This window comes from Octodon degus, unplaced genomic scaffold (assembly GCF_000260255.1).
Source record: "Octodon degus isolate 3935 unplaced genomic scaffold, OctDeg1.0 scaffold00195, whole genome shotgun sequence".
Classification (NCBI taxonomy): Eukaryota; Metazoa; Chordata; class Mammalia; order Rodentia; family Octodontidae; genus Octodon; species Octodon degus.
This window is the reverse complement of record NW_004524771.1, coordinates 4,145,352-4,164,700: the sequence shown is the minus strand read 5'-3', so window position 1 is coordinate 4,164,700 and position 19,349 is coordinate 4,145,352. Positions and strand designations below refer to the sequence as shown.

Below are 19,349 nucleotides of genomic sequence, written 5' to 3'. Positions count from 1 at the left end.
GTTACTCTCCTAAAATCTTGTTTTGAGATTTTGTACCACTGCTTTTTATTTTTTTCTTTCTTTAAAATAAAAATAACTGATGTCAAAAAAAATAAAGATAAAAAATAGAAACAATACAGAACTTCACCAAACAAAGCAATAGGAATTTGACAGTGATTGCTATATTGCATAATGTTGACTTCAAATTAATTGTTCATATTACCAGATGTACACATGCAAAATTGGTTAAAAGAGTTATAAGAAATTAAAAAGGACAAGGAAAAAAAATTAAACATCAGCGTCTTCCCTCTGTAGACCAGCAGAAATCAATAGTAGAATTATCCAAGCCATCCTCCATACATACATAAATATATCTATCCCCCCAATCTTTGTTTCCTCATCCTAAGTTTTCTTTTCCTTTGAACAGATTCTTTCCCTTTCACAGTATCTATTGTACTTTTCAGATTTTATTTACTATTTCAGGTTCCTGTATCAGCAACATAATACGATGTTTGCACATGTGGGTCTAATTTATTTCATTTACAGAGATGGATTATTATTATTATTATTATTATTATTATTATTATTTTGGTGGAACCAGGGATTGAATTCAGGCCCTTGCACTTGCCAGGGAAGCGCTTATTCCACTGAGCCCTCTCCCTGGCCCCAATTTTTGAGACAGGGTCTCCCCATGCAACTCAGGCTGGCCTTGTGCTCACTTTGTAGTCCAGGCTGGTTTCAAACTCTCAATGATCTTCCTGCCTCAGGCTCCCAAGTGCTGGGATATAGCCATGCACCACCATGCCCTGATTTATTTCACTTATGAATGTGGTCCCTAGTTGCATCCATTTACCTTTAAAAAAACCCCATTTTTATAGCTGAATAATACTCTATTTTGTAAAAATACCACATCTTTTTTTATCTACTCCTCATTCATGAGCATTTGGGCTGTTTTCAAGATTTAGCTATCACAAATTGCGCTGCTTTAAACATGTGTGCACATATATCGCCGTGGTATGATATTGGTTAATTTCTTTTCTTTTCTTTTCTTTTTTTTTTTTTTGCAGAACCGGGGATTGAACTCAGACCCTTGCACTTGCTAGGGAAGTGCTTATTCCACTGAGCCATTTCCCTGGCCCAGGTTGATTTCTTTTTTTTTTTTTGTTTTTAGCTGCTTTTTCTGAAAATGTTTATTAAAATATATAGGAAAGGTCTTTAGTGTAAGTAAAAGTGCCCCAATATAATACGTATCATGCTATAATCACCATTATTTACAATATTATTTTCAGAGAAAAATGACAATATTTGAATAAAATGCAAGAAAGAAAACATCACATTTTAAACCCTTGATATTTCTATTGATTCTTCACATTCTGCGATTGAAAGATAGTTCCCCAGGTTTAGTTTTCCTCTATCTATTCCAGGAGATTTGCTTTGAAATTTTTTTTTCGCCATTAAAAACTGTGATTCTCTGTGGGACCTTTTCAGCTTTGCCCGCCGGTTTTGGAACCTAATCTGGATTCTGTCTTCCTCTAGATTTAGTTTTTGAGCTAAGTCTTCTCGGATATCAATGCCAGGATAGCAGTTTACTCTAAAGACATTTTCCAATACTTCAATCTGGTTTTGAGTAAACGCAGTTCTTGGTCTTCGTCCTGTGCACCAACTCATCTCTCTTTTCAAGGCCAGTCTTTCCGAGGTTGAGAGGTAATGTTCACGGTTTAAAACTCTTTCTTCTGTCCCTGGGTGATCCACTGTGCTAGGCAGACTCGGGGCGGGTAGACACAGGTTACCATCTTTCCCTGAGGAGCTGCAGGCATCTGCCCAGGGCCTGTGAGGCTTCAGCGGCGGCACCCCGTCCTTCTTCTGGTCCAGTCCTAAGATGCGCTCAATGGAAAAGGAGCAGGGTGCGGGTTTGCCTTCCCTCAGCTCCCCAGGTTGATTTCTTAATGATAACCATTCTTTCTGGGGTGAGATGGAATCTCAATGTTGTTTTAATGTGCATTTCTCGAATGATCAATGATATTGAACATTTTTTCATATATTTATTTGCCATTTATATTTTTTCATCTGAGAAGTGTATATTCATTTCAGATGCCCATTTAGGGATTGGGTCTTTGAATTTTGGAGGCTTGATTTTTTTTTTTTTTAACATGTTCTAGACAGAAGTCCTTTGTTGGAGGAACAGTTGGCTATAATTTTTTCCCAAATCTTGAGGTTTTCTTTTTACTCTGTTGGTGATTTCTTTTGATGTGCAGGAACTTTTCAAAAAGATGAGTTTCCAGTTGTTGATTCTTTGAAGTATTTCTCATGCAGTTTTGTTTTTGTTCATGAACTCTTTACCTACCCCTATGTCTTTAAGATTTCTACCTACCTTTTCTTCCAGAAGATTTAGTGTTACTGTTTTAATATTTAAATCTCTGATATAGTTTGACTATACTTTTGTGCATATATAAGTAGTTATAAGAATATCTTATAAGGACTTTTAAGATAAATCTGATGCTGGCAAAATAATTTAATAAGACTATTTATGGTACGTATTAACAAACTCTTAAGGTTTTTCTTAAAGCCTTAAATCTGTTCCTATTCCCAGACCTAGAAATTCAGCCTGTGAAAATCTCTTCTAAGAAACTAGAAATGAGAACAATTATTTATGTGTAAGAACGTTATTTGCTATGTAGAGGAAATATTGGCAGTGTATCATATTCTTTATAACAGAAATAGCTAGATTAAGCTTCACTGGGAAGGCATAAAAATCATATTTGAAGACTGTTTTGGTTTTTTTTTTTTTCAAAATTTTATTGATAAACAGCAATGAGACAGTTTCAAATCAAATCGGAAGTGTTTTGGTTTTGTGTTGTGTTTGTTTGTGGCAGGTTGTGCTTTTTAGTCCAGGCTGGCCATGAGTTCACTATGTAGCCTAGGATGGCCTTGAATTCATGATCTTTCCACCTCAGGCTCCCAAGTACTAGGATTACATACATATGCCTGAAGATTTAATTGTAGAAGGAAAAAATTTATGATCTAGTCCAAAAGTGAGCCAGGATACAAAATTTTAGTACGATACACTCTTTTTTTTTATGGCAGATACAACAATTACTACAAAGTTGATGGCTATTTATTTATTCTGGAGATAGGGTCTTGCTTTTTGTCCAGGCTGCTCTTAAACTTGGGTTTAAGTTATGTTCCTGCTTTAGTTTTTTGAGCAGCTGGAGCAATAATATGCCTCACATAATGTGGTTTTCAAACAACACAGATTTATTCTCTCTCAGCTCTGGAGACCAGAATTTCAAGATCAGTTTTTGGGACAGGCTAGTTCCTAACCCTATGGAGAATGGAGGCTGCAGAGCAGAACACATTCTTGCCTTATCCAGCTTTGATTGTCTGGCACCATTCTTTGGCTGTGGCCACATCATTCTGATTTCTGCTTCTCTGGTCATACCACCTTCTCCTTTTCTGAGTCAAACCACTTTCTGGCTCCGTAAGATACTTATCACAGCATGGACCCATAGAGATTAGGTAAAATAACCGTTCCATTTCCAGATTCCTAATTTATTCGCAATTACAAAGGCTTCTTCCCTGTGTTTAGTACCATTCATAGCTTCCAGAGATAAGGTATGATTTTTTTCTGAAATCATAATTCAGCCTGTCACAAATACTGATTTTTGTATAAAAAGATAGGTGCAAGTAAACAGATTGCAAGGACATTCTGAAAGATGTTAGCTAGCAGTGATGCTATCTGTATGGTATGTTTTATAGTTTTTTTCTTTTCTTTTTTTTGAGATAGGTTCTTACTATGCAGTTCAGGCTGGCCTTGAGCTCACTGTAGCCCTGACTGGCCTTGAAATCGAAGTGGTCCTCTTGTCTCAGCCTCCTGAGTACTGGGATTATAGGCATATGCCACCACACCCAGCTTGTAGTCATATTAATTTTTGAATATTTCTCAGTATCTCTCACCTTCTCTATGCTAAAGAAGTAGCTCTTTTCCAATCCAAGAAGTTGCCTGGGAACAATTGCTGTAAAAAGAATGAGTGTTACAGGCCAAGTGACACAGCCCACCACCCTCTCTCCCCAGAGCCTGTGTTCTGGTACTATGTGAAGGAGGTCCTCAACAAGCACGAGCTGCAGCGCTTCTACTCCCTGCGCCACATCGCCTCGGACGTGGGCCGGGGCCGGGCCTGGCTGCGCTGCGCCCTCAACGAGCACTCTTTGGAGCGCTACCTGCACATGCTTCTGGCCGACCGAGGCAGGCTCAGGTACCCAGTGGGATAGATTCTTGGGAGGGATGTGGTGAAGTCCAGGGATGAAGATGACAGAGTCCAGGCAGAGTCACTTCTCCTGTATTTTCAGCCCAGTCCTGACCCCGGCGTAAATGGGTCCCATCCTGCAGCTTTAGTCTACTCAGCTGTGCTATGGGGACACTTGACAGGACAAGCCGTGTGAATGCCTGTTGAAGGGGTCTGCATGGTATCTGCCTATAGCAGCACTCATCAGTGCTTATTATTGTCAAGGCTTTGGGTACAGAGAGAGCATTTTTCTTACCTTGGTCTTCTTCATTTAGTAGAATTTTAATTTGGGATTGTTTTATGTACTCAATCCCAAGCTGACTGAAGGAAGAAAATAGGAAGTTTTAAGTTAAGGAAGAAAGTATTTTGTTTTTTAAAATTCTTTGTTTTTTCCCTTGGTAATAAACATAAAATTCATTCTCTCTACAGATCAGTGACAGACAGCTCAAAAATTTCAATGAGTGCAAACTCGATCACTAGCTCTGCATGATATGGCAGGAGCTAAGGGAACCAGGTTTGCTAAAGTAATAGTGGTGATAGAATGTACTAGCCTCAGAAGCTCCTGAGGTGCCCTTTCTATCCTCACATGGTGTAAAAAAAAAAAAAAAAAAAATTAAATGACATGAAACAAGCAAGTTATTTATTTCTTGTACTGCACATCTGTGATAGCAGGGTATTTGCATCTCAGGGATTCAGGATGAACCTAGGCTCTTTACAGACATTTCATTTATGAGGCATGTATAGAGTCAGGTTATGAATAGGAGTTTTTGGTTGAACTAAGCACTGACTGGTAAAGCTTCTCCCCATAGGCATATTTCCATTTTTGTCTCATTGACTAGGGCAAGGCACATTGCCAGGCTTGGCAGGATGGGAGGCATAGTTAACCCATAGCTGTGGGGGGTAGGACCCAGTGATGGTATGGTCAGCCACATTTCCTTAAGAGCAGTTGAAAATGTTGCAGAACCCACTAATCATTTATAATTTATACATGACTAGCTCTAATATGGCATTTTTTTCTTGTCTTTTTTTTTTTTAACTTATCATATTTAGATCTCTCTACTTTGACTCTGGCTATTTCCTTCTGAGAATGGGAGACTAGGCATGTTTTATGTCACATGATGGTACAAAATGGACTGCCTTATTTCCTTGAATAACTTTTTCTTTTGGTGGAACTGGGGATTGAACTCAGGCCCTTGTGCTTGCCAGGCAAGCACATATTCTACTGAGCCATCTCCCTGGCCCCTTGAATAACTTTCATATCATCAGTGCTCTGGTCCTTAGTATTGAGATTTCATTTAATTCTACAAGCTGGCACTTATCAGCACCATGGTGCAGTCACTTGATTTTGTGCCCTGCCAAGTGTTTCCGGTCCAGGTCTCCCATTTTGCTTGTGTTGCTGTGGTTACTGCTGTACCAGTAATTCCTTTGTGGTTCTGGGGTCAGGTATTAGGGCTCTTAAAAAAACCCATGAGGAGGAAGAAAAGAAAACCACTTGATTTGATTTTCCTATTGATATTGCCTGTGGCACTTCATCCAAATGTGTGCTCCAACCCTGTGGTTGTGAAATGGGAGCGTTTGAAAGCCAGTTGGGCTCCTGTGTGCTGCTCAGGACCAGTTAGGAGGCTGAGGAAAGTCTATACTTCTGAACACTAATGCACTTTAATTAAGGAGAGCATATACAGGTTTCTTAAAATGAATTTTTGTAAAGTACTTTCCAACAGGTTATTTGTAAATAATTCACCATTGTATCCTCAGAATAAAGTTGAACTTAACAGTGGGAAGTTGAAGTGAATTTCAATTAAGAAATACGGTGGACCTGAATCACTAGCCACTTACTAGCTCAGTGTAGGTAAACCAAATTCAGCCTGCTTGAAAATGGGTGCATATTTTCAAAGGGTCACAATTGTGAGAGTCAGGTACATTTGAAAATACTAGCTTGGCCACAATTGTGGTTTTTGCTTCTACTAACATTTTGCTGGGTAAGTATATTGGAAATGATGTGTCTCTTCTCTTTTTCTGTTTGTTCGTTGCATTCAGTCACATCAGCAGATAATTTTTTCCAGTCTCTCACTGAAATACAGGCCACTCAACACTCATTTGGCTGTAGTAATTCAATGACTTGGTGGGGGAGTCATGGCATTAAGGATATTTGGTTGTTATTGCATTATAGGGAGTCATATAATGAGCATGGAAACTGGACTTGGGAAATAAGATGTGAAGCCCTGATTGTAGTTTTTATTGGCTGGATAACTTTGAATGGGTTGTATAAGCTTCTGTGACACTTTCTCCCTGCAAGTGCTCTTGAGATTCATGGGGCTTTTTAAGTCTACTAGTCTTTTTTTTTTTTTTTTTTAGGGATATTTGGGTTTTGGGTTGGTAGCCCAGGCAAGTACTATAAGTGAATGCTATGGTTGGTGGAGCCCTAGTGCTAATTTCTTTTTTTATCAAGTCAGGTAAACCCTGTTGGCCAGTTTGGATTTCCTGTTTATCTCTTGGGGATATTGCTTGAGTGGAAGTCACCCTTCTGTCTTCTACTTTACTGCCTTATAAACATATTTACATGTCTATTTTCAGTACTCTTAACCCCGAGGTCTCAGAGGAACAGTGAGGAAGTTCTAGGATATATGCTTTCAGACCTCTGTGTATAATCAGAAGCTTCAAGCCAGCAGAGACCTCAGACATAGTGTTATCTTCTCTGGGATGACTGACCAGATACAGATTTTACGAGCAACTACCTAATGAAATTGTCTAGATAGTGGATGCAGAGAACTATTAAAAACATTTTCCTTTTTTTTTTTTTTTTTGACTTTGCAGCACTTTTTATGAAGACTGGTCTTTCGTGATGGATGAAGAAAGGTCTAGTATGCTTCCTACCATGGCAGCTGGTAAGCCTGGCCAAGGCCAGGGGTCCTGGGAAACTTGGTCAGCAGCAAAGGATGTCTGGGAATGGATTTGTAGCCCCAAAGGATGCTGTGATTTTCTCTGTCATGAATCAACTCAATGAGTCACTCACCATTGTCCTTTTAGTATTTTGAGTGTGGGGTACATTTATCTAGAACTTGATATTTTGGAAGACAGAGTATAGGATTAAAGGGTTTTGGTTGTGACTGAGTAGGTGTAATGTAAAGAACCAGGAAATTAGCGATAGGAATCTTCCTTTGCATCCTGGCTCTGCCCCTTTTTGGTCATATCCCATCGTATTTGTTACCTTTTCTTTCTTCTGTGACATAGGGATCCTGCTATTTCCCCAACCACATGTTTAGGATGTGAGAATCATATGAGGGTATGAGTCATGTACATGCAATGTCAGTGTGAAAGTCCTAGACCGATGTTACTTGGTGATTGTTAAGTTGTTTGGTGTCTGACTTTTCCTCAAAGTATGAAAGATCGAATCAACCAGATGAAAGTGGGTGGCTTGTATCTTTCTTGCAAATTCTTTGTTACTTCCTTTTTAATTTTTCTCTTAAAAACTTATACTGAGTCCCACATGCTGAGGACTATGTTAGCCTTATGTGAGGATCAGAAAAAGCCACACTTTGATGATGGTTTCCTTTGTAGCCTAGTAACCCGTGTAAGTTTTTGCCTAATGTGATTATGGTGATAATATTGGTTCATATTTTGATTATTAATTGAGCTAAGTGTTTCTGGCAGGTGATTTTTTTTTAATACTTAAAATGCTGTGAGGGAGATAATATTGTCTTCATTTTATAGCTAAGGAGACTAAAGCCCAGGGAGATTGTAAGTTGCTTGCCCAAGGTCTTGAATTAGTAAACGGTAGTGGTCAGATTTATCCTATGTGGTCTGATTCAGGGGATTGTGTCTTCATCCACTTCTGGGTGATTGTAGTTGTCTTATAACTTGCAGGGAGGGAACTTGGAAAGACTCAGTTCATGTGGAAGCTGGGGTCCATTGACCCATTTTGTGGAAGGATTTTATAAATGTTTGAAGATCAGTTCATGGCTTTTTATGTGCTATGTTGTCTGTGCCTTGTTTCTCCTGATGAAGGTATATTTGCTCATCAGACACTTTAGACTTTCTCTTTCTTTGGGCAGGTTTGAACTCCATACTTTTTGCCATTAACATTGACAACAAGGATTTAAATGGGCAGAGTAAGTTTGCTCCCACTGTCTCCGACCTCTTAAAGGAGTCAACGCAGAATATGACCTCCTTGTTGAAGGAATCCACACAAGGAGTGAGCAGTCTTCTCAGGGAGATCACGGCCTCCTCTGCTGTATCCATCCTCATCAAACCTGAACAGGAGACTGACCCTCTGCCTGTTGTATCTAAGAACGTCAGTGCTGGTGAGCAAAGATAGGCACTTGGGTCACATGGGGGTAGGTTAAAGGGAGAACAGAGTGGCAGAGGGGGACACCCTTACCATCTGAAAGTCATTCCAAGGAGAATGGAGTGTGATACATTTGCCTCTTCAGTTTACATTTGTATTTATATTTCTGGTTCATAATCATGCCAAAGGAAATCAGACTGTCTCACTTAGAAGTGAAAATAATGGAGAAGAAAAACAAACAGTTCAGCCAGACAAACTCCAATAGATATAAACCAGTAAAGAATGATAGAAACCGAGATAGATTGATCCTCATTTATTCACTCACTGTGCTCCATGTGCTTATAAGTAGAAAGATTGCCAGCTTTTACCTCAGAGTCTCCTTCAGGGTGAGTGAGGGGAGATATTTAAATACAGAGTATACAGATAACTTACTTTCTTATGGTAGATATAGCCAGATATAGATAGAGTGCTTTGGAGATTGAATACTACAGGGTTTGTCTGTTGGAGGGATGACATTTAAGCAGAGTCCGGAAGAAAGTGATGTCAGCTTTGATGCTAGGTTATATAGAAGCAAAAGAAAGTTTGTTTAAGTAAGAAGCAAGTAAGCAAGAAGTTTGTAATTTCCCTTGAGCATATAGAAATACTCAACATTTTGTAGAGTAGAATGGGAAATTTGGGGTTTAGGTACTAGTCTCTAGTCCCAAGTCCCTTAAGGTGGTAATCATGGCCTCTCTTTAGAATTATGTTCCTCAGTTTTAATTTTTGGGTCTCTCACTTTTTTTTTTTCTAATTTTAATTTTTCTTTTCTTTTCTTTCTTTTTTTTGCAGTAGGGGGATCGAACTCGGAACCTTGCACTTGCCAGGCAGGTGCTTATGCCGCTGAGCTATCTCCCTGGCCCTCTTATTTTAATTTCTGTTAGTACATGTTTTCAGTAAATAATGATTACATCCATCATGGGGAGTTGATACATGTACTAACACATCTTACTCTTTGGAATTATTAATGACAATGAAAACTCAAAATGCCACGGGCTTATTAGTATACAGAGACCTGCTTGTTTTACTCCCTCTTTCTAGAGCAGAGATCCCATATGAATGATGTAGGATAGGATGGTTGAGAGCCTTGTGTAACAAAGACACTGAAATTTAGATACTGAAGGGATTACCAGTCCTAGGCATTTTAGAACTGTTATCCCCCCTCCCCTCCAGTTATCTCAGAGTTGTGTTCCACAGTGTGATACTACCAGGCCATACTTTGGTTTATATCTATTGGAGTTGTGGGAAGTGGCTTACTGTGTCTCACATGAGAGTTCATTATTAAGAGAGGTGAGCAAGTGGTCTCATCTCAATTTTGATCCTTAAGGCAGTCATTTTATTTTAAATTTTTTATTTAAATATTTATATAACAAGAAAAAACCCCAACAAACTCAAATCCATAGGTTATTCAAGTTCTTTCCCAACTAGTTTTTGTAGTGCTATGTAGATAATTTGTACTTTATCAAGCTTAACTTTTTTTTTTTTTTTTTTTGTGGAACCAGGAATTGAACTCAGACCCTCACACTTGCCAGGCACGTGCTTATTCTACTGACCCATCTCCCTGGCCCTTAGCAAACTTAAATTTTAAGCTGTTGATTATAAGTCCCAAAGCACCTTTTGTATTATGCCTGATTTATAAGAAAATGCCAAAATAAATCAGATTATAAGTCAGGCAAATATTGCCATAAACGCTGGTCTAAGGTTAGTTATTCTTTAATATATCGTGCAAACAGTTCAATAGTGATTATATAGACATTTTTCATAACTGTAGCACTAGTATCCCTTCAAATTTGTTTTTTAAATTTAATTTTAAAATTCATTTTAATGAGAAAAATAATAAAATAGCAATGAAATAGTTTGAAAACAGGTTACTAGGACAGTTACAATAATTAATACATTGCATATTATTGTCTTCATAGTAGTTATTCAGAGGACAAAATACAGACATTTGTCTATGATATCTTTGTCTAAACAAAATGCAGATATTTGTCAATGATATCTTTGTTTAAACAATATTAGTACAATCCTTTCTTCTCAATGAACCAAGAGAAAGTAGCTGTATATTTATCCTATCTTGTGTATACATATACATATATATGCATATATATATTTCTTTTACAGCAAAACGTTTATTTATACTTTTGCAAAGTTAGTAACACATGGCACTAGGTTGCCTAGCAACTAATAGCAGACCTTAACTGGACAGGATGTTTATCTCAGGCCCTAAAAGCAGTCTTGATTTCAGTTTAGCCTTTGCTATATATAATAAATGACAACAAAGGTTGTGGCTTTTTCTGGTGGTACTCTGGATTGAATTCAAGGCCTCATGCCTCCTAGGCAAGTATTCTACAACTGACCTATGTCTGTAGCCCACAATGTAATCATTTTAAAACAATTCCATGAGTAGGCATTGCGGTACTCTTGCTAGTTTCCTTCTAGCTCGCTCTTGTGACTAGCTGCTGGCTAAGTTGGATGATCTCTTTCTAGAGCAGAGATCCCATATGAATGATGTAAGAAACAGGATATGGGAAGGTCTCATTCATGTGCTTAACAGTATACTGAGGCCTCAGTGGTACATGTGGCTCTCATCCTTCAGTGAGTTAGGCTGGCTCATTTAGGGAGTGGTATGAGATAGTGGTTTAAGAAGACAAAAGCAGAAGCTGTCGAGCCTCATGATTCCAGGAGGCTAGAATGCAGTGTTATTTCTGCCATATTTCATTGATCAAAGCAGAGTGCTACAGCACCATAGGGGAGAGAAGAATATATGGATAGGGAATGGGATGGAGAAAGGGTGGGAATTTTGTTATCCAGGTGGCTTTAGGATCCTAAGGATTAGAGAAGGATGGCACTGGGGAGGCCTGGTTGGGTCTGATTTGTATAGGAGTTCCCTATAGATAAATTATGGGGCCCCCAACAACTATCCCCTATGTAATGGCTGAGTTAATATGTAATCAACTGCATTGTATCTGATGCCTTGGAACTAGTCGGGTGCTCCCCGCATCTAATACAATTTCTTACTCTCTAATCCTACCTGATCTTTAACAAAGCATTAATAATTCTAAGGATGATCTCTATTTTTTTTGTCCTTCTTTGTAACTTTTAAACAACTCAATTAGTACTGTTAAAATAAATAAAGCAGAGTGCTGCACTAAGCTGGGTTCAAGATGCAGACTTGGATGCCACTCTGACTGTGGGGGAAGCAACACAGTCCCAGTGTAAGGGTGTGGTACAGAGACAGGAGGGATTTGTGGCTGTGAAACAGTGGACTACAGCCTGTCTGTCAGCCATAAGAGTATTTAGTAAACAATGATAATTTCAGTAATGGTGACACCCTTTGAATTAAATTGACTACAAGAAGAAACAATGTCAATTTATGTGTTGTATTTATTTAAATCAGAGGTAGAAGCCCGTATCCATTTTGTTGTCTTCTGTAGAGATATTTAGGATTTAGAAAAATTGGAATGTATCTTACAGTTGTTTTTCAGTAGAATACTAGAGGATTTTCCATGACCTAGTGGTAGAGTAGTTCAATCACTTTTTGACTTGCCTACTTTTTCTTACACTGTATCTTTCTTTTGCCAGATGCCAAATGCAAAAAGGAGCGGAGGAAGAAAAAGAAAGTGACCAACATTATCTCATTTGATGATGAGGAGGATGAACAGAACTCTGGGGACATTTTTAAAAAGATACCTGGGGCAGGGGAGAGCTCAGAGGAAAACTCAGACCGCTCCTCAGTCAATATCATGTCAGCCTTTGAATGCCCCTTTGGGCCAAATTCCAATGGAAGCCAGAGCAGCAACTCATGGAAAATTGACTCTCTGTCTCTGAATGGGGAGTTTGGGTACCAGAAACTTGATGTGAAAAGTATCGACGATGAAGACGTAGATGAAAATGAGGATGATGTATATGGGAGCTCACTGGGAAGGAAGCACATGGGCCACTCAGGGTCACCAGAGAAGTAAGTTCCACTTGAGCTTTTAATGCAGGAAGTTACCTGAACCACTTTCTCCTTCTATGGTAATGGATGAGACAAGAGTGTAAGTTTTATATTTGTATAGGGCATTATTCACTTTTCATGTCTTTATTTAGGAGGAGGGATTGTTAGCTTGGTATTCTCCTAAGAACTAATAGAGGGCAAGAGAACTTAGTTGAAAGTATTTAATACCAAATGAGGGTCAAGTTTGTGTGCCTTGAAATTCTTGCTTTGTATTAATGACTTATTTTCTTTGCATCTTTAACTCAGTGCTAGTGTAGAAAGTTCTAGAGGAAGGCAGGGTTAGTCTGGAAGATAGTTACAGCTGGTAATTCTTATTTGTCTTCAAAACTGTTGATAAGGTTACTTGCCTGTACTTATCACTTTAATACTAGTGTTGCTGTTGATTTTAAACTGTGGAGGGGGCTTGGTGCAGGTAAAGAGAATAGAAAAATGTAATTAATAACAATCACAGATATTAGAGTCAAGATAACCTGGGTTTTTGTTTTCTTACTGTGTGACTTCACTTGGACTGGTTGGGGCAAATTGCTTTACATCCCAGAGCTTCCTGCCTCAGGTGACACCTGTTTGGATAGCAGCCCCTGCTAATATGGGTGTTGTAGAATCAACAAGATACTTCACATGAGGTGTTTGGTATAGGGGCTGGCACACTGTATGACACAACACAGGTGAGCTGCTGCTGCTGTTGTACTACTCTTGCTCTCTGTCTTCCTTTCTCTTTTTGTTTTTTTATTTTTTAAAAAAAAATTTATTTATTTATTTATTTATTTGTGTGTGTGTGTGTGGCCAGCTCAGCCCACCAGGGGGCGGGGCTGGCTGGCATGTGGTGCTGGGGGTTTGAACCCGGTTCCTTTTGTTTTGCTTAGCTTGTTCTAAGTAGGTGCTTCTATAGGTGTCACTCATCACCAGCCTCTCTTTTTGTTTTTAAGACATGGTCTCACTATATAGTTCAGGCTGGCCTTAAACTCAATATGTAGCTTAGGCTGGCCTTAAACTCAATATGTAGCCTAGGTTGGCCTTGAACTTGTGGCGATCCTCCTACCTCAGCCTCCTGAGTGTTGGGATTGCCGGTGTGCAGCACCACATCTGGCTTGTATACTTCTTATCCTCAGTCTTACTGTAACATAGGCCAGTTACATCTAGGCTTTCAGATACACAGTGTCATGCTGTTTGTGGCAAATACCACAGTCTAGCCAATGAAAGTATAAAAATAATACATATAAATGTACTTTTCTGTGTGCCCAAAATGTCTTAGTGTTATTTAGGTGCTCAGTATGTCTCTAGCCCTAAGCTTTTGATATTCATATTGTTTTAATATTATTATTTTTCTTTCTTTTGAGATTGTGCCTATGTTTTGCTTTTTCCTTTTTGCTCTTAGTCACATGAATACAGTATGTATGTATTAGTAGTAGTCTTACCTCATGGATCATCTCTGATGCCTCTGATGTTGCATGGTACTTCATCACAGAGTGAGAGTGACACCTATAGAAGCACCATGGGGTTAGTGGGCGTCTGAATTTACAGATGGGAGAACAGGAGTCCATAGGTTTAAGGTTTGCCAGAGCATTTGACAAAACTGCGAGTTAGGTTCCTTTATGCTACCACCAAAGCTTATACCATAAAATATTTTCTATATTCTATAGATGCCAGTTATGTAATTACGGATATCATTTGGTTGATACGATGATTGATGTGGTGGTACCTTGACTGGGTCATTGCATATGCAGATTAAACATTTCTATTGTTTGTAAGGAAGTTCTGAGTGAGATTAGCATTTGAACTGATGGGCTTGATGCCTTCCTTCCCCAGTATGGGAGGTGGCTAGTCCCCTTAAGGTCTGAATAAAACAAAACTCAAGGAAAGGAAGAATTATATCCTTTCTGTGTGTGAGTTTGAGCTGGGACACTGGTCTTCTTATGTCCTGGACAGAAGTTCCTTTCTCATTGCTAGAACACAACACCTGGCAATTTAAGATGGAAGGTTTATTTTAGCTCATAGTTTGTTGAGGCTTTCATCCATAGTTGGCTAACTCCAAGGCAGTGCAGCATGGCAGAGGATGAGGCAGAGGAGGCTTGCTCATGACATGGAAGGTAGGAGGCAGAGAGAGAGATCAAGGGAGGAGAGGGGGAGATGGCCCTTCCAGGCCTTGCCTCAGTGACCCACCTCTTTCCACCAGGCTTCGCCTCACGGTGCCACACCCAGCTGTAAATTCATCATCGCAGACTAATTCAGTGACAATAATCATTCCCTCATGATCCAATATCCAGAATCCCCACCTTTGAGCAGTGAGGTTTTGGGGGACAACAGAAGAGGATGGTACCATCTGCTGTCCTTGTTCTTGGGGTTTAGACCTGAATTGAATTATATTACCAGCTTTCTTGAGTTTCTAGATTGTAGACTATAGATTGTGGAACTTTTTGTCCTCATTATTGTGTAAACTAGTTCTTCATTATAAATTTGTATTTATACTAATGCCTAGCTATACTCATCCCCAGTGGGCATGTTTCTCTGCAGAACCCTAATACAGTTGTTATTTGTCAGATCAATGTCATGACTAGGGGGCTGGGGAGATGGCTCAGTGGAATAAGCGCTTGCCTAGCAAGTGCAGGGGCCTGAGTTCAATCCCCGGTTCTGCAAACAAACAAACAAGCAAACAACATGTCATGATTTACTAAAGGTTTTCCCCATTGTTGAATATTTAGATAGTTGGTATTTTTGTTTGTTTTGTTGTTAGCCATTTTGAATGAACATTTTCATACACAGGGGTGTTTTCTAGTCCTAAATTATATGTGAGGGAAGCTTTTATGTAGTGTTCTTGCTCAGAGGGTATGAATGTTTTTGTACCTAGGACCTAAAGTTTGTGACCTGCTGTATTATTCAGGTTCTCCATAGAGACAACTAGTTGGGGGAGGAAAAAGAGATACTGAGAGCTTTTTTGCTTCTTCTTTCCCTTGATCATTCTGTCTGTCTCTACTTCTTTCTCTATCTCTGACTCTGTCTCTTTTTCCTTGATTTGTTTTAAGGTGCTGGCCCATAGGATTGTGAAGGCTGGCAAGTCTAAAATCTGCAGGATAGGCTGATAGTCTGGAGACCCAGGGAAGAGTTGTAGTCCAGAGGCATTCTGCTGGCAGGATTGCTTCTTCCCTTGGAGAAGTCATTCTTTTTCCTTTTGGAGCCTTTCACTCATTGGATGAGTCCACCCACATGTGCAGGGTCATCTACTTTACTCAAAATCTACTGATTTAAACATCAATCTTGACTAACGTATATCTTTATAGAAACATCTAGAATAATACTTAACTAAACATTTAGGTAATGTGACATAAGCAAGATGACACATACAATTAGCTCTCACAGCTGCCCTTAGTTCTTCTGAGCCTTTTAGGAAATAGAACTTGCATTCTCTGCAGGTGAGTGCCTCTGAATTGAATCACTCCATGATTTTGTGATCTTAAATAGACTCATTCCTTTTCCTGCCCTGCTGGTTTTGTTGAGTAGATCCTGGAGTAGAGGCCAGCTTGCAAGCCAAGGTAGCTGCTGGCATTATACTGTGCGATAGCCTCCCTGGCATACAGGGCCATCTTGATTGAACATTCTGCAGAGCATCCTGGTGAGGAGCTGAGGAAGGATGAGGTGGCCTACTGAGTAATACTTCCATTTGGTTTTAAGCCAGTGTTCACAGGAAAGGTTGAGGGGCTAGAGTGCAGCAGTGCATGAGAGAGTGTGGCAGGCCTGCAGCAGCTCCATGTGGATTGCCATCCCCCCCTCCAATGAAGTCCAGCACTCTGGTTGTCTTTCAGATGATCTGTTGACCAGGAGGAGGGCTTTCCCTGGTAACTGGTAGTTAAACCACTGCCTGAGAAAGACTCTTATCTTCCTTGCTCAATATTAACCACTAGTACTAGTTTCCCTTTTTGTTTTCCTCTGAAGAAAGAGTAATATCTTTATTATAGAAGAGAGTTTTTCTTTTTTAGAGCACTCTATATGTGCTCTATTAACACCAGTAAGGAAGTAGGGGGAAAATATGATTCAAAAAGTATTACAATCATGAAAAAAAGTTGTATCTCATTAGGAATTGGCAAGTGTAGAGTGCGTCAAAGCACCACATCTTACCCATGACATTTGCCAAAATTTAAACTGAGAACAGGATTAAAGGCTAGCTCTGACTTAGCACCGCGGTTGCTGCAAGGGGGCCTGGCTTGTTTCCAGTGGGCTTGGTGTTCCAGGAGTGCAGGGTGTTCAGCCTTTGCATAGTGAGAGAGGCTGTGCACAGGGGCTGTTGATTGCCTTAGGGAAAGCAGTGTGACAAAATGTCAGGAAATGTTTATCCCTCTTGCCTTACCAGTCCCTCTGCTGACAGTCTGCCTGAGGACATAACTGTACTTTCAGCTCAGGGAAAAAGTGACTACAGATAGACACCAAAGTTCTTATTCAGAGAAGCAAAATGCTGGAGCTGACCTCTATGCGCAGCCACTGAGGCTCAGTACCAGCAGCGTATTTCAGAGGCAAGCTTTAACATCTTAACATTGAAGATCTTGAATCTCTTAAGTGGAGTTCCAGAGTATCTGTTAGTAGGAGGCTGGATTATGAATTAGTATTGAATAGGAAAATGATTATAGAAAATTATCCTTGTAGTTTCATTAAAATTATGCAAAGAAGAGGCTACATGGCAGGCAAACAGGACAGCTAGGAGATGGTGTCCTGCCAGTTGTGTTTTGGGTAATGTGGTAGTAGCTGTTTTTCTTTTTCCAGTGTTTTCTAGGATTTGAAACAAGTGTCTTGAAAAGCAACACATTTTTTTATTGGAGACAATGTCCCACCATGTAGTCCATGCTGGCCTTGAACTCATGTTCCTCCTGCCTCAGTTTCCCAAGTGCTGGGATTGCAGGCATGCCCCACCACACCCAGCTCCCATATTGTATTTAAGCTACCCCGTTGCCATATTTGGAGGCCATCTTTACTTCAGAAATCACTTTAATTCATTTTCAGGTGATGGCCTTGATGACTACTTTCAGTTGTATTTGGAACCTCATTGTGTGGAGGCCTGGCTTTACCTTGCAGCCACATATACATACATTGCTGGGAAGTGGCAAGCATTGTTTTTGAAACAAGCAGAAAATCCTTCTTGCCCAGAGTTTATGGGATGGCTGGGGAAAAACTGACTAGTTTTACTGTTCTTTCTCAGAGGGGTGCCCCTGACTACCTCTGCATCTGTCCCCTTGATCCAAGAGAACAGTTCTAACAGATTCCAGGGCACAGCCAAGTTCATATAAGACTTGCCCAAGTTAGGATCCATTCCCAGTATGCAGGTCTGAGTGGCTTACCCTGCTGAGAGTCTCATTTTGTTATTGATGGTATTAAATGGTAAATTTTGGAAAAATCTGTTAGGATTATTTCCTGCTTATGGGCAAACATCTTTCATGACCAAAAGCTAGAGAGGGCCTAAAGGAGAGCATGCCCTTCTGCAACTAGGAATCCTTGTTACATTTTTTAGGGCTATAAAGAAATATCCACATAGAAAAGTATGTCGCAAGCCTAAAATATTTACTAGCTGGCTCTAACGTGTTTTTAGATCTCTGCTCTAAAGTAAAAAACCCAGCCAGGCCTAGTGGTAGAGGCCTGTAATCTCAGCATTCTGGGAAGCTGAGGAAGGAGGATCACAAATTGTAGCCCAACTTGGACAATGATTTAGCAAGATCCTGTCTCAAATAAAAATAATAAGAGAGCTGTGAAAGCTCAAGTCAACAACTTCTGTGGATAACCTGCTACTATTATAGACTGCTGGACTGTGTTGGATTGTTTTGCTGAATTCACGCACCTATAGTATTTAGATACCAATGGAATACCTATTCCTGACAGGACTAAACAAAAAAGAGGATACAAAGGAAGGACCATTTTGTATATGCAGAATAGTTAGGATAGATATACAGTTACTTTCACTTAATTCAATGAGAAGAAAGATTTGTACTAATAGTGGTTGGACAGGATATTCTGTCTGCATCTTGTACTATGGATAACCACTAAGAAGATAACAATGTACAATGTATTAATTATTGAAACTGTCCTATTAGTTTTGAAACTGTCTCATTGATATTTGTTTCTCAATAAAAAAAAATAATAAGAAATAAACAGAATTTTGTTCTGTGTAAAGATCCTGGGTTCAACCCTCAGCATCACCCCACCCTCACCTCGAGTACTTGTAAAATAAAGAAAAAACACATGTAATGCTACTTGGTGGGCAAGAGACTGGAAAGCTTTGTAGTTGTATTTGGAAGACATACATCTTTGGTTCTGTTGTATATGGCTGATGACCTTGAATGAATCACATATTCTGCTTTCTTTTTTTCTCTTTCCTTTATCTTTTTTCTTTTCTTTACACAGTAATATGGCTATGATTTGCTTTGATCTTTTTTTTTTTTTTTAATGTATTTTGTACAGGGTCTGCGGGTTCTCACTACACAGATCAGACTCGTAGTGATCCTCCTGTTTTCAGCCTCCCAAACACTGGGATTACAGGCTTGCGCCACTACGCCCAGTCTCAATGCTGTCTCAGCATGCCCTGGTGGTGACGCACGACACACCAGAGATTGAACCCTGGTGCTGCTTCTGCCTAAGCACATACTTTAATTTGCTGAACTATCTGGCTGGCCCCTTCGTTATGTGCTACTGATTATAAAGTGATTTTATAGCCTTTAAAGAACTAAAGAAATAGACCCTGATATTTATTAGTGCTGTGTGACTACCGAGAGGTGAATGCTGCTGTGGACAAATA

At 39.5% G+C, this 19,349-nt stretch overlaps 1 protein-coding gene, 1 non-coding gene and 1 pseudogene across 3 annotated transcripts in view; 2 read left to right on the top strand and 1 right to left on the bottom strand.

Annotated features, from left to right (window-relative positions):
- Window positions 1-19,349, top strand: part of Snx29 (sorting nexin 29) — a 626,724-nt gene that overhangs the window by 108,319 nt on the left and 499,056 nt on the right. Inside the window, exons 5-8 of one of the 2 annotated variants that reach the window (XM_023704394.1) lie at window positions 4,052-4,232; window positions 7,077-7,147; window positions 8,315-8,563; window positions 12,166-12,541. In XM_023704394.1, coding sequence (XP_023560162.1) covers window positions 4,052-4,232; window positions 7,077-7,147; window positions 8,315-8,563; window positions 12,166-12,541 — 877 coding nt within the window. Of the gene's footprint in view, window positions 1-4,051; window positions 4,233-7,076; window positions 7,148-8,314; window positions 8,564-12,165; window positions 12,542-19,349 lie in introns of those variants that run through there. The other variant, XM_023704393.1, reaches the window with a different exon arrangement.
- On the bottom strand, window positions 1,395-3,416 carry LOC105743957 (annotated as a pseudogene).
- LOC111813520 lies at window positions 4,724-4,854 on the top strand. The gene has a single exon (XR_002818754.1). It is a non-coding gene; the product is annotated as a small nucleolar RNA SNORA66 (small nucleolar RNA).